This window comes from Myiozetetes cayanensis, unplaced genomic scaffold, assembly GCF_022539395.1.
Source record: "Myiozetetes cayanensis isolate MyiCay16 unplaced genomic scaffold, myiCay2020 scf2-11, whole genome shotgun sequence".
NCBI classification, from domain to species: Eukaryota; Metazoa; Chordata; class Aves; order Passeriformes; family Tyrannidae; genus Myiozetetes; species Myiozetetes cayanensis.
The window spans coordinates 12,837,394-12,851,815 of record NW_026087411.1 but is presented as its reverse complement, the minus strand read 5'-3'; the positions used below and the strand labels follow the sequence as shown (position 1 = coordinate 12,851,815).

General features: G+C 39.0%; 1 protein-coding gene across 1 annotated transcript in view; it reads left to right on the top strand.

Moving 5' to 3' along the window:
* USH2A (usherin) overlaps positions 1–14,422 on the top strand; it is a 378,573-nt gene that overhangs the window by 338,416 nt on the left and 25,735 nt on the right. Inside the window, 2 exon segments of the mRNA XM_050315138.1 lie at positions 11,630–11,857; positions 12,694–14,210. Of these exon segments, the coding sequence (XP_050171095.1) occupies positions 11,630–11,857; positions 12,694–14,210 (1,745 nt within the window).

The window sequence follows — 14,422 nt, the reverse complement described above, 5'->3', positions numbered from 1 at the left end:
GAAATCACTGCAGTTAAACTTGTGAAGCTATGAATTGTTTTTCTGTCTCACCTTAAGAAAAAATAAAGAGCAGAGCTGCATGACCTGTTGCTGTGTGATGGTTGAAAAGTATTTTCACTGACTTTATTGCTCTTTAAGTGAATTTAAGGAAACAACACAGGCCTGAATTCTAAAATCTTACCTTAGATGGCAAATGTAGGCTAGTGTAATCTGTCCTGAGAGAGAGTGAGATTTCTCTGACAGGCTATTTAAAACAGAGATTAAGCATAAAAAATCTGACTTTCCCTTTGGAGGGACCTCTTACCCTCAGTGCAGAGAGTAACTGAAGACACTAGTTACACAAGATTTGTGTCAGTCAGTATGTAGGAGAACATTGTGGCTGTTTCCCATAGTGCCTATCTTCATATTTGAGCACTTGACTACATTTACAAGCCTGTCCCAAAATGACTAAATTGTAATAATTTCTCTTTGGATTGCTCATTTATAACATGCATACATGCAGCTAATCAATAGATGAGACAGTGAAACTAGTGGATTTACAACTTAATATGCTGGAGTCAATAATGTGCTGTAAAGACATTTTCAGATCAGAAATCAGCACAATTTGTTCTATACTAAGCTTATGTGATCTATTTTAATTCCCTAAGTAACTTAAATATCCAAGGAAAATACATAATCTGAACTAAACCTGTTATGCTTCAGTTTTCAAGTAATATTTCAGTATTTACATATTTCATCTCTTCTCTAACTACTGCACCTTGCTGGTGCCATAAGCAGCTCAGACTTTTATTTTTTGGCAGGAGCTTTGCTCTGAGAAGCCCAACCCACACTAGGAGGGGTTAATGAATGTGTGACCATATGAAAAGGCATGATTAAAGACTCTCTTTTATTTATGAATTAACGTTTCTAAGTGAAGCTGGCTAGCTGCTTTCTTGTTCACAATGCAGCAGATATAGCTGTCTGCTTCTCTGTGTATGTATATGAATTTAGTGTTCCTCTGACAGCACAGAAAATGGGAATGGGCAGTCTGCAAACACAGCTTCATATACTGTGTCAAGGTGAGTTTCTTCCCAATGGTGCATCCTAAGAAGCTTAAACATGTAGCCTTGTGATCCTAGGGGGATGTGGATGTTCATCCATCTGCGTTCACTTGGGTTTACTTGGTTTCAAGACATTAAACCTGAAAGCAGCTTTTCTCCACCAGCCACTCCACCAAATGCTATTGCCTCTCTTTCTCCTTGCCTTTTTTCAAGCCTTTTCTCAGTGTGGAGTTGATTCCAAGCCTTCATATGGCAAGACATAGCTGCTAAAGGACAAAACAATATATAACTTATTCTCTATTGGACCTCAATATTTTCATCAACAGTGCAGTCCATGGTAACTGCAATGGGAAAACAAGATTTTTGTTCCTTATACCATCATGTGACACAGGGGCTTTGCAGGCCACTCGTTGAGACTTTCCACTAGCTTGTACAGCCAAGAGGGGCAGAGATCTGTGGCAATCTCCTACTCCAAATGTGGGGGAACATCTCATTAAGTTCTGGAAGGAAGCTATCAGATCTCTGCTCAACCTGTCAGTATTTTCATGGGAGGCTGTGCTTTGCTGAGGAATATGTCCCCAAAGTGTACACCTAAATATATGTCTGATCAATATTCCCTGCTAATAGTCAGGAAACAGGCTAAACTTCCCTCCAGCTACAGAAAAAAGAAAAGGCATCCCTCCCTGCATGAGCAGGTACGTGCTTCTGGCCTTCTGCTAACAGTGCCTACTCTGTACAAAAAGGTGTGGAGCAAATCCCTTTTTCCTCTCATGGATTGGCGTAGTTGAACTGCACCTTTCCCCAACAGCTACCTGCATACTTTCCTTTACTTTCAGCCAGTCTCTGCTTGGAAAGCAGGTATCTTCATGTAGAGGAAGTGTAAAGCGTTGAGGGACACAATGGAAAACCTGGTGAAGAAAAGCCTTTTGAGAGGCTTGTACTTTTTGGCCCATCATTTCTTAAAATACCCGGTTCTTTTTAAAGGTGACATTTTAAGTTCCGCCACGTACTAGGATTAAACTTTGACCTTTATAATGTAGCTCCAAGTAAATTGTTTATGCTTACCTTTGAATGTCTCTCAGAAGTGATTACATACATAGCAGGCAAAGTTTGAATGAAAAGCTAGGACTGTTCAGTACAGAGCAAAGAAAAAGGAATAAAACAGTAAGAAGGAAAAACCTTTTAGTCTCCTTTAAAATGTTGCTTTTATTTTCCATTGTGTTGGCAGAAAGCAGGGATTTAAAGCTGTGAATTGCCTGGAGGCTGTGCTATCTTCTTCTACTTAGCAGCAGTTAGAACTGTTCTTTTTTTGCATGTGTTGGGTGAGAGAGACAAGGACTCAGAATGATTGAGAAAAGGGAATAAACTAGGCTTGCATTTAACAATAATATGACACGTCTATTGTAACTGTGTAAAATGGGATCTAAAACAATAGCTATAGTTTCCTGAAGCTGTGTACAGTAACACTTGGAGATATCCTGAGACTTAATTAATTAATGTTTGTAACATGATGTGAGATTCTATGGTGAAAAGTCATATGTAACTGCAAAGTCTTAATTTTATGGAGCGCAACTGACATTCAGTGGTATTTTCAAGGAGACTGATGTGGGAGTTCACCTGTAATCTATGTTAAGATTCAGATTGTCCTTGTACAAGTCTCCTGAAAGATTTTCTTGAAACTTTCTTTATTCTTTTTACATTTCTCTTTCTTCATTATGGCTGTTGCAAAGGCAAAAATTGAAAATAGTTGCTTTTATAGGGGATCAAGGGGTCTTTCTTCTCTGTTTTCCATTTACCAAAACCACAGCCAAACTCTCTTTTTCAAATTTTACAGAACATAAAAATTTTCAGATACTGTGCCCAGGTCATTTTAAGATCAGATGGGAGAAGTTTTATGGTGTCCTGAGTCACTTTTCTTTACAATATCATACGCGATGTAATTTGAAGGGAGATGAAGAAGGTGTCTTATGGCACAGATATTTGAATTTGCAAATGTAATAGAGGGGCAATGTGAATTCTTGAAAACAAAACTTCAAATGAAACCAAAAGCCAAAACATTGGATAATGACAAGGGCGCATTCTTTTTGCAACAAAGCAAAACTGAGTACCATAAGATACCTTGAGTTGAGAAGTCCAGGGACATAAATTATCGAATTTTATGAATAACAAAAACATCCACAGTTTCATTACACTGGTTTATAAAGCTCCTGCCACTCTGGACATTACTGGGGGAAAAAAAAAATATTTGAGACTGAGAAGATGTGGCAGTCCAGATTTTTTTTGTTCTGACAAAAGCGTCTAACTTGATTCTGGCCATCAGCCAAAATATCAAATGGAAAATACAGTTTATGGCATTAGGAAAAAATATAACATTAACCCCCTAATGCTCCATATTAAGGATGAACCCCCTACCATTTGCAGGTTTGAGCCCTTAGGCTCTAGCTGCTGTTTTACAGCAGCAGTGTTTTTGCTTTCTTATGCCATGCCTACAAACACCATAGAATAAATCCATGAGGGATACTCCGCTCCTAGATGTTGAGGAATAGTGGATGGAAAGTTGTTGCTCAGCAGGAGCACTACGTGGTACTTATGTTAAAGAGATTCTTGGGGTTCAGATGTACAAGTGCACCAGTTGTAACAAGGAGATGCAAACCCCAACCAGACTTCATGTGCTTGACATTCCTAGCTTTCTACCTTTCCTGAAGACATGTTTCTATCCCAGATTGCCAAGCTCCACCTGAAAGATGCTTCATTCCGATTCCCCTTATGACCAAGGCAGGCTCAACACATTGCAAGTTCTGCACTACCTTGATGAGATTATGCAGATTCTGCATTGCATGGTGTGTGAATTTGGAATGTCACAAAAACCTCCCAGCTCAATTCTGTTGGGTTTGACATTCCTTTAATACCATGCTAGATTTTATACACCATGAAGTCTTTGCTGATGCAGCTGCTCTGTCCTCTCTCACTCCCACCACTCTTCACAAAGTATGCCCCACTCAGCTAAAGGTATGTGCATTTTTCTAAGGGTGACACATAAGTGTTTTTCAGTGTGATTTATTTTATAGTATGCTTTATTTTTTCTCAAATAGTACTAATTTTTTGCTGCAGGTTCTGCCTGTTGTATTTTGAAGAGAAGCTTAGCCTAGTTGTTTATATCCAAAATGATTATTGAAAGCAAAAAGTATCGTTCAAGTTAAGTGGGGATGTCAGATTTGAACTGACTAAATGCAAAGTTTGTGGGCAGCAGTCCCATCGCTATCTAGTTTATGGAATGAGCTGCTTCATCCCTTCTGCCTCACTTTCTCATTGTGAAGAATAGAAAACATGGTTTAAAGTGAAAAAATATGGGGAAAAAGAAAAGAAATCAGGTGCAAATCTATGGTTTATTATACAGTTGGTCTTGTGAGTGTTGTTAGAGATAAAATATTAATGTTAGGAAAACATGTTGACATCGTCCTCTAGATGGTGTCTGTAGTGGAAAGTCATGTCATTGATATTTTGGTTTATTTGATTTATTTAGTCATACAGAAGAAAATTCTTTTTTTGGATTTCAGTATTTCTTGGTAGAAATTAGACAAATACAGATGCAAATATATTTTTGAGAAGGTGGCATGCTGTGATGTTTGATGAATTTTAAACAAATAATTGTGAAAGAAAACAGAAGAGAGAAGATGAAAAAGAAAAGAAAAAGAAAAAAGAAAAAAGGAAGGAAGGAAAAGAAGGAAAGGAAAGGAGAAAGAAAAGGAAAGGAAAGGAGGAAGAAAAGGAAAGGAAAGGAGAAAGAAAAGGAAAGGAACGGAGAAAGAAAAGGAAAGGAAAGGAAAGGAAAGGAAAGGAGAAAGGAAAGGAAAGGAGAAAGAAAAGAAAAGAAAGGAAAGGAGAAAGAAAAGAAAGGAAAAGAAAAGAAAAGAAAAGAAAAGAAAAGAAAAGAAAAGAAAAGAAAAGAAAAGAAAAGAAAAGAAAAGAAAAGAAAAGAAAAGAAAAGAAAAGAAAAGAAAAGAAAAGAAAAGAAAAGAAAAGAGAAAAATAGTAATTAAATAGCAATTGACGTTTCCCAAAGTGGTTTCTTTAAGGTTTTACCAGCAAAAGTGCAACGTCGTTGCTGTTTAAAAGTGTACTGCTACCCAAAGGCCAACTTGGTTTTATTTGATTTCATTTAATGTGCAATGCATCCTGGTTTTCTTTGTGGTGCTTCACTTTCAAGTCAAAGCTGGGGATTCAGATGCCTGGTGAGACTGCAGCAGGTCCCAGGTGTGCCAGGAAAGAAAACTGTCTACTGTGAAAATAGGCAGCAACTCCATGAGACAGATTCAGCTACGTGCAATTCACAGTTCTTTACATGCTCTGCCAGGAAGGAGGAAAATGAATTGCAATGTCGTGCTTCTATAACAGGTATTAATTGTTGTTTGCAGAATATTTTGAACTTAAATTACTGCTGTTTTTAAAGGTTTTTCCCTAGTATAGTCCACAAACCCACATATGACTATTCACATAGGAAATGATTCAGTTATGTGCTAAGTGAAACAGAGTGTGCAAATTAGGGTTTTTATTAAAAAAATCTGATAGCATGGTAATGTTAGAAAAGGACAAGAACATGGAGTCACAGAGAAAAATCGTGTTCTCTGGTGTTGATGGCAAAACTACTATTTGTATTAAAAATAAATTGCAGGAACGTTCTTAAAGTTGAAAAAAAAAGCCCTATGTTTGCCAGGAATCTCAAGGAAACAGTATTTTATGATCATGTAATCAAAGCTTATGTTTCAATAAGAAGCAATTTTATGTGCTTTACCTTGTGGGCTGAATCTATTCTAATGCATTTTTTAAAAAATTTTCCTAAATTTATGTATAAAAAACCAAACTCAAATGTAATGAATTTCTGAATGTCATTTCCTAGCCACTGTAGAAGAAAGATCCACATTGGGACTGGGAAAGGAAGAGTGTCCTTTCATCTGAACCAAAGACAATTTGGACAAATATTCTCTGGGCAAAAATGTTTAAAAATTATTTCAGATTTAATAAGGAAATACCTGGTTTTACAAACTTAAAAATTTAACTTAAATATTTATCTAGTTCTCTTTTATAATTTCTTTGGGTTTTTTATTTACCACAAAAATTATCACCAGTGTGGTACATTTTGCTACTATTGAAAGCCTCTTGAGTCATATGAATTAATAAAGTAATTCTTTAAAAATAGAAGTTGAAAGGCAATTTCAAAATTCTAAAATGAAATGCAAAGTTCTTAAAATGTAAAATTTTAAGAATTAAGTTCTTAAAATGTAAAACTTTAAGAGTGCAATTTACAAAAAAAATGAATGAAAAAATTTAGTTTTTTTTTAAATACAATTGTGAGTAAAATAAATAGTGCAACATCCATATCTGGTAAAAATTAAAATTTTGGTTACCTGTAGGCAAGATAATTTCTGAGAAAATGAATAACATGTTGGTTTCTATTTGACTAACCTTTGAGATTTTTCATTACTACCATGGGAATAATTTATATTCCAGTCCATACTGCTACAGGAAGAGACTCATAGATTACTTGTGTATCCATAAGTTATATCCTTGTGAATCTGAGCATAAGGCTTTAGGAATAGAGTAGATTTTTTAAATGAAAAAGACACAGTGTGCATGATATAAACCTGAGAAGGAAGGCAACTCAAAGGACAATTTAGTGTTTGCATATGAATATGAACTCAGTGCAATGTGAAGTGAAGGGGCTAAGAAATGGTCTGGGAAATGAGAATGAACATCAGAGTCAAGGCAGAAGTGTTCCCAGTAGTTTACAAAAAATAGCAAAGAATCTGGATTAGATAGGGAACTGGATAAGAGGATAACAGCAAAGGTGAGGATACAATTAATACCTTAATGAAATTCCAAGCATTCCCTCTCACTTCTCTCACTTGTAGAGGAATCTGTTTGACTTCCTTCATGGAGAACTTGAAAATTGGCATCAGAGAATAGTCAGATTGCTATTCTGACCATCACGAAACCATAGCTTTCTTCTCTCTTGTCCAGGGAGAGTTCACCATCTCTGCCTCTGTAGACAAGGAATGTTATACAGAATGACCTCCCACTGTTTATGTCTGTGGATTATGCAAGAAGTGGTTTGGATCACTGTACCACTTCTGCAATTAACAGCATGGTAGTGTCTGATGCCACTGGGTTTAGCTAGGGGCTTGCAGAAAGAATGAGCTAGCTTTTTAGTCAGATATTGAAGATACCTGCCAAATGGAGATTACAGTACAAAGGGCAGATAGGGAGAAGAAACCCAAGCCTAACCTTAACATGACTGGTGGTGACTTGCTGAGCTTTGGTGATTACCCCTGAAGAAAGGACAGATACTCAAGCTGCCTATTGGGCAGCTCTTCAGTGGTCTGGAGATCTGATGAATCTGTCACATTTTGAACTCATGCCCTGAGACCTAGGCTACTGGGTAAGCTGGCCTGCTTTGAAAGAACAGGAAAAGCCCAGAGTGACACCCCTGAAAGTGCTGCTTCATCAGATCGATAGATTCAAAGATGACTAGGTTCTGTAGTTGTATGCAGTTTAAACATTTGTGCAGGGAGTCCACCCGTGCAGAGTGTTATTGGCAGCTACAGATCAATGCTAATTTTTGATCATTTTCAACCTACAAAGACCTCTTGACCCTGTTGCCACCTTAGGGGCACTTCAAGTAGTCAAAAGCAATCACAGTAGGCAGTGTAAAATCATCAGACTCTTGAAGGCTGCACAGCCTTGCCCGTGCCTGGGAGGAGGACCAAGAGGTAGCAAGGAAGGCAGGCACCTTGCATTGTGGATGCCACTGCCTTTGAACGACATGAAAGACTATGCTAATTTGTTTCCAGACTTTAAGTGACTTCTGTGCTCATGAATTAAAAAATAAACAAACAAAAAAGGCAATCTGAAGCAAATCTTGATGGATACATTATTTATGATTCATGTTCTCTCATTTTATGTTTTCAAAAATCTGTTAAAACAAGGTTTTATTTTAAATAACTTTTGTCTTAATTTGCAGTTAGAAGAGTGGAATTGCTCTTAACACCTTGTGCTGCCACTGGCAGTGTGAGAAGCATTTTACGCAGCAAGACCAAAGGTGGGGTCCTGCCTGGAGTAGTGGTAGTGCTGCCAGAGCTGTTCCAGGGAAGGAAACCAGGCTGCCATAAGCAAGTGCCATGTCAAGGGCTCTGAAATACAAGGCGGTATCAAGTCACAGTGTCTTGTCACAGCCATCTTGGGTGTCCATTCCTGTAGTGTTTGCATGGAAAGACTGGGCCATGTAGGAGTGATTCACATTTAAATGTTTGCTGAAGTATTCTTATTTTAATGACTGGCTGAGTGAGAATGCTTTGCAATAGGAGAAAGAGAAAGGAGGACATTATAGTCCATTGGATTTCATGGTCAGTCAGTCTATGAATATCTTAGTGTTTGCATTAAAATGTTACTTTGTTGGTTTGCTTTCAATGGTGAATGAAATCTGGACTCTTAGTATGTGTAAACCTGGGATATGTGAGTTTATGGCTGTGCAGAGGAAGACTGGGAGAATATCCAAGGCAATGATTTTGTTCCTGCACCTGTTTAAGGCTACATCGTCTGCTGAAGCCAAAGTTACAGTGCTAACCCTTGCAAGGTGTACTTTGCAATTTATATTTGACCATTCCAGCAGGACAGTATTTCTAGGCTGAAAATGTCATGGGAGGACATAAAGTGATTCTTAAAATGAATTGCCGAGTCTGCCATCCACACTCTTTTCAGCATCAGCCTTCGAGCTGAGCAAATTCACAACTGGCAATGGCAGGAGTGCAGGGGGAGAAAGTGGGGCTCTGTACTCTGGGAGTACATCCCCTGAGCTTACTTCAAAACCAAACAAAACAAAAATACATGTAAACCGTTTGCTCTTCAAGAAGTATCTGTAGGAGCCAGGGATAAAAGTCATCCCTGGAAGGAATGGTTTAGCAGTCTCCAGAGAACATGATGAACTGCAGGCAAGGAAATCCCTCCATCCTTGTTTCATTTCAAACTGTAGTGAGGATTGTAAATAATTAAATCTTGGAGTTTAGTGGGAAAATGGTAGAGGGTGATGAAAAATATGCTAGTTCTCTGTTTAAAAATGGAAACCTAGTGTTTTGTAGCATTGCTGTCACAAAAAAACACCCTGATGATGCAGCTCATTAGAAAACAGAGCCATTGCCTTTTGTCTGATGTTTGTAATAATGTGTTTGTACCTTCAGAGAGCCTCTGTGTAGCGGTTCAGGAGCAGTAATTTAATGTTGTGTGCTCCTTTCCTCCCATCCCCACCCCCCAACCATGGAATGTAAATTTTAGGCTTTTAAAAGTTCTGTTTTGAAAACCTAATAGATAACTGTCCTCATAAAAACTATTAATACAGACTACATCCAATTGTAAAGCTAATTTTAATCATGTTTTGTGCCAACATAATTTCTAATGCCAGATTTTTATGCTAAGCATGAGCCTCGATTTGAGCACTGTTCTTTAACCTGCAGTTCATAATTTTGCAGCCGGCTGTGTAGGTTTTTTGGCTATGGCAGTTTGAATGCTTCCACTTTCAAGGATCTAAGCCATAAATGTTTATTAAAAGAATCTATAATGAAATCAGGTTTGTTATTTTTTTAATGGCTGCCTTGAGTATGTTGGATGACTGAACGCACGTTGTTAATCATTAAGTACTCATGTTACAAAAAGTGTTTGATAGTATTGCCATCTAGGGGCTGAACGAAATTCTCCATGCCGAAATAAACTGTAATTGAACAGGTGCTGCTATTGACAATATACATATGTTTTTGCTTTATAGCCCACATGCTTTCCATGTTTCTTATGACAAAAGATATCTCTAAATGTCCCACGGCAGCCAGAGCTTTTTTATATATAATCTGTTCGAGGTGATTGCTATTTGCATTTGAGCTTATGCTTTTTTGGCAGTGATGGCTGGGAATTCCTAACAAAGAATTATACTTTTTTGCATTATTAATCTTGCTGGTGTTTGCCCTGTTTAACAGAAAAAGGAACCATTTATCAGAAAAGTATGTTTATAATCTGTACTTGTGGCATCTTTAGATTTAATATTCATAATGGTCATTCAAATGCTGGGCTATATTTATCTAAAAGACTAACTCATTGTTGTGAGGAAATAACTATTTAAATATTTATGATCTAACTTTTAATATTTAAAAAAAAGAAATTAATATTTCTTTAAAATTTGTTTCTGAGTCTGATAGCTTAACAAATGTTTAAATATTAAACAATTGGAAGTGTTAGCATTTAACAACTTAATACGACTTACTGAAACAGGGAAATTGACTTCAGCTCTTTCTACCACACGAACGCAACTGAATTTCTGCACTCCCCATCTTGAGACCTATGTAGCTCATGCAAAAGCACAACAAAAAATGAGATTAAATGTATTGGTGGTCAGCTGAACTCCTTTCTTCCTCACTCCTCTGACCAGACAAATCTGCACAGTCTCCTACTGGAACATGTTACTCCTGTTCAAAGTAATACCACGACTGCATCATCCTCCTGCCCAGATCGGAGTTTGTCTTTGCCTGAGCAGTGTCAGGTCTGTGTCAGGGTAAGCTGCCTAAAGCTATGATCTGTGATGCCAGTGGCCCCTTTTGGCCATGGCTGATGTCCATCACTCTGCATCCCCCCATGTCTCTGTGCTGGGCTGTGGTCTGGTGTCATGGCAGGTCAGCCTCAGTCCTTGCAGCCCGGTCAGAGCCCAGTGGGATTCACAAACAGCCATGTTCCTCCCAGCCTCTTCCCACTGGTTCAAGGCAAGGCTTTGGCACCAGGGAGGGTCTCGGCTGCTTGCTCATTCCCCCATTGGCAGTGTGGCTGCTTCCTCCAACCTGGAGAAACAACAGGGGTTCTTGTAAGGCAGCAGGTTGCCCTACAGTCATCTTATCTTACCTTGTGAATTTATCTTATTCCTCTTTGTGAAGCAGGAATGTAGGAAGTAGTTTATTCAGTCTCTACTCTTGCACATCTACCCACCCTCCTTCCCCAATTCTAACCCTAAACCCCCTCGCCCCTCATTTTTAAGGGGTTTGTTTTTAGTAAGGAAATTAAACCATACTCTTGGAAACACTGTTCATCCAGATTATAATGCACTAAGTAGCTAGGTAGGTAGGACAGGACAGCCTATGAAATGTTACATCTACACACAAGATGTGTAAGATTTCTGTAGAAACAGGCATCACTCATATACCATGGGGTTTTATTTGCTTGAATCCTTCATAATTCCAGGCAGCCTCATCCTCACTGAGCAGAGCTCAGACATGCTGAACCGTAAGCTGTTTGCTAGCTGAGATTCAGACTGTGCAGGACTCCCAAGGAGTCAGCTCCAAAGGCTTTACTATAATGATAGATACTTTTGTAAAAGCCTAAGAATTCTGAGAATTAAGGTTCAATAATAGAAAACCAGTAAAAAAAAATCCTGGTAACCAGATGGGGTACTCTGCAAAGCGGTCAGAAATGACCCAGAGCCGAGGCCTCATTTTCCAAGTGACATAAACCACAGATGCTGATTACTTTTTTAACTAACTCAAACATCTGTATTTTTGCTTCAGGGAACAAAGCATCAGGCTCATTTATTTGGATTGAAACCTTTCACAACATATCATATTCATGTCGTAGCTGTAAACAATGCTGGGCAGGTTTCAAGCCCCTGGACATCTGTGCGCACTTTGGAAGCTTCACCCAGTGGCCTGAGCAACTTCACTGTGGAAAAGAAAGAAAATGGCAGGGCTCTGCTACTAAAATGGTCAGAGCCCTCCCAGCCCAACGGTGTGATTAAGGTAATCTTCATCTTGACATTTCACTTGATCAGAAAAGAGAAGGGAAATGCTGAATATCAAATTAAAGCATTTTTGCTAGAAAAGGATTTAATCAAATGCATTATAGTTCACAACAAGACAGAAGTCCTGTGTAAGCACAAGGCACTCTGTGAATTCCCTCTGCTTTCATTATATTAAAATAGGTATTAACATTCTTGTGCTACACCATGACTCTAAATGTTCATTTACACTGAACCAAATTGTTCATTGAATGCATAGAAAGCTACACATGAAAGCTCATAATATTACTTTTTGTACATTAGACAGCACCAAAATGTGTTTCTAGAAAACCTGGGTTTGACAGAATGTTTTTCTGGAATTTGGGACTTTTTATACCTCAGTGGTTTCAACTGAATGTAAACCTTTACCTGCAAGGTTTGCAACTAGAGAGGTTTATTTGAAGGGTTTTTTCCATAAGTGATTTTCTTTAGAGCTAGTCTGTGAGAAGCTTTCCTCTAGCCTATGAGAGCCTCGCAATGAAACCTGATAACAACCAAATATAATGAAAACTGTCACTAAGTGATTTATTATTACATTCAAAATGAAAAAAAAAAAATCATGAAAATTGGATCAAAACATTCCTTTTGTATCAATGATCTGTTTGTGTGCTGATTGTTACTAGCAAGAAAGTAAGTTTCTGAATTACTAGTTGATAGTCCTTACCCTATTGCAAAGATTAAGGAGTCTCATCTACTGGTTATTGACAAAGACTCTTGATTTTTTTTTTCCCCTTTTATCCTGGCCTCTGTCCTTCCTTCTCTGCCTGCCTTTTTTCGTTTTCTTTCTTTATCCACCAGACCTACAATATTTTCAGCGACGACAACCTGGAGTACAGTGGTTTATCCCGGCAGTTCCTCTTCAGGCGCCTGGAGCCATACACTCTGTACACCCTGGTCCTGGAGGCTTGCAATGCAGCAGGATGTACTCGTTCTGCACCCCAGCCAGTCCGGACAGACGAAGCACCCCCCGTGTCTCAGATGGCACCTGTAATCCAGGCAGTGAATGCCACCAACGTTGAACTGAGCTGGTTGCAGCCAATTAATCCAAATGGAAAAATAATTCGCTATGAAGTTATTCACAGGTGCACAAAAGAAAATGCTGCAGGGTACAGAGCGACAACAGAAGACGAGAAAATTGTTTTCACAGAATACAGCACTGAAAGTAATACATTCATATATAATGATAAAGGTTTACAGCCATGGACAAGGTATGAATATAAAATACGCACCTGGAATGCAGCAGGCTACACTGACAGCTCCTGGACAGTGGCAAAGACTAGTCAAACTGCCCCAAAAGGTCTTGCCATCCCCAGATTATCTGTGGTGTCAGCTAACCCCCATAAAGTCCTCATATCGTGGGCCCCCCCGGCACATCCCAATGGCATTCTTCAGTCCTACAGGCTGCTAAAGAATGATGTTCTCTACCCTTTCAGCTTTGATGCTGCTACTCTCAGCTATGTGGACGAAGACTTGCTGCCCTATACAATGTACAGCTATGCAGTAGTTGCCTGTACAATGGGAGGCTGTTCCACCAGTGAGCCGGCTGCCATACGGACACTGGAAGCAGCTCCTGCCTTGGTGGACCCACCATCTCTGCAGGCTGTCAGTGCCACTCAGGTCAATGCATCTTGGGCACCTCCCCAAATACAGAATGGAGATATTACCAAGTACATATTGAAATTAAACAACGAAGAGTATTATCCTGGCAAGAGTTTGCAAATATTGGTTTCTAATCTACAGCCTTACACACAGTATGACTTTGCATTGGTTGCCTGTACTGCTGGGGGCTGCACAGCTAGTACATCCCAGTCCGTGATGACCATGGAGGCTCCACCATTAAATATGGAAGCTCCCAGGCTCCTTGTAATGGGCTCAGAGTCGATTGAAATCACATGGAAACTTCCAGATAAGCCCAATGGTAAAATCACAAGCTATGAGCTAAGAAGGGATGGTGTACTTGTTTACTCAGGTCTGGAAACTCGTTATCTTGATTTCACCCTAACGCCAGGCATGGAGTACAGCTACACTGTCACCGCAAACAACAGTCAAGGGAGCGTGACCAGCCCATCAGCTCAGATAAAAACCAACCCCTCTGCTCCATCTGGGATGTTACCTCCTAGGTTGCAGGCATGGTCCTCCAATGAGATTTTGGTGGCCTGGGATCCTCCTATCAAAGTAAATGGTGACATAATAAACTACACAATCTCCATCCACAAACCTGCTGAAACAGGAAAGAAAACTTTTGACTTCGATGCATCTCATGTTTCCTTTCTGAGACGGTCATACATAGTGGCACAGCTACAGCCCTACAGTAGGTAAGTCTGGAAGAACTCATTTGTTGAATAAATGCGGCCAGAAGGTTCAGTGGGCCAGCAGAGAGCTCAGCCATATTGATTAAACAGATAGTCAGACCCGTAGGGTTTTGGGTTTTTTAAAAGCAAATGATAAAACAAGGATTTGTTTTTAATTTCTAGTAACATCATCTTTATATCATCTTGATGAAGTATATAGTATTGACTTAGGTTGT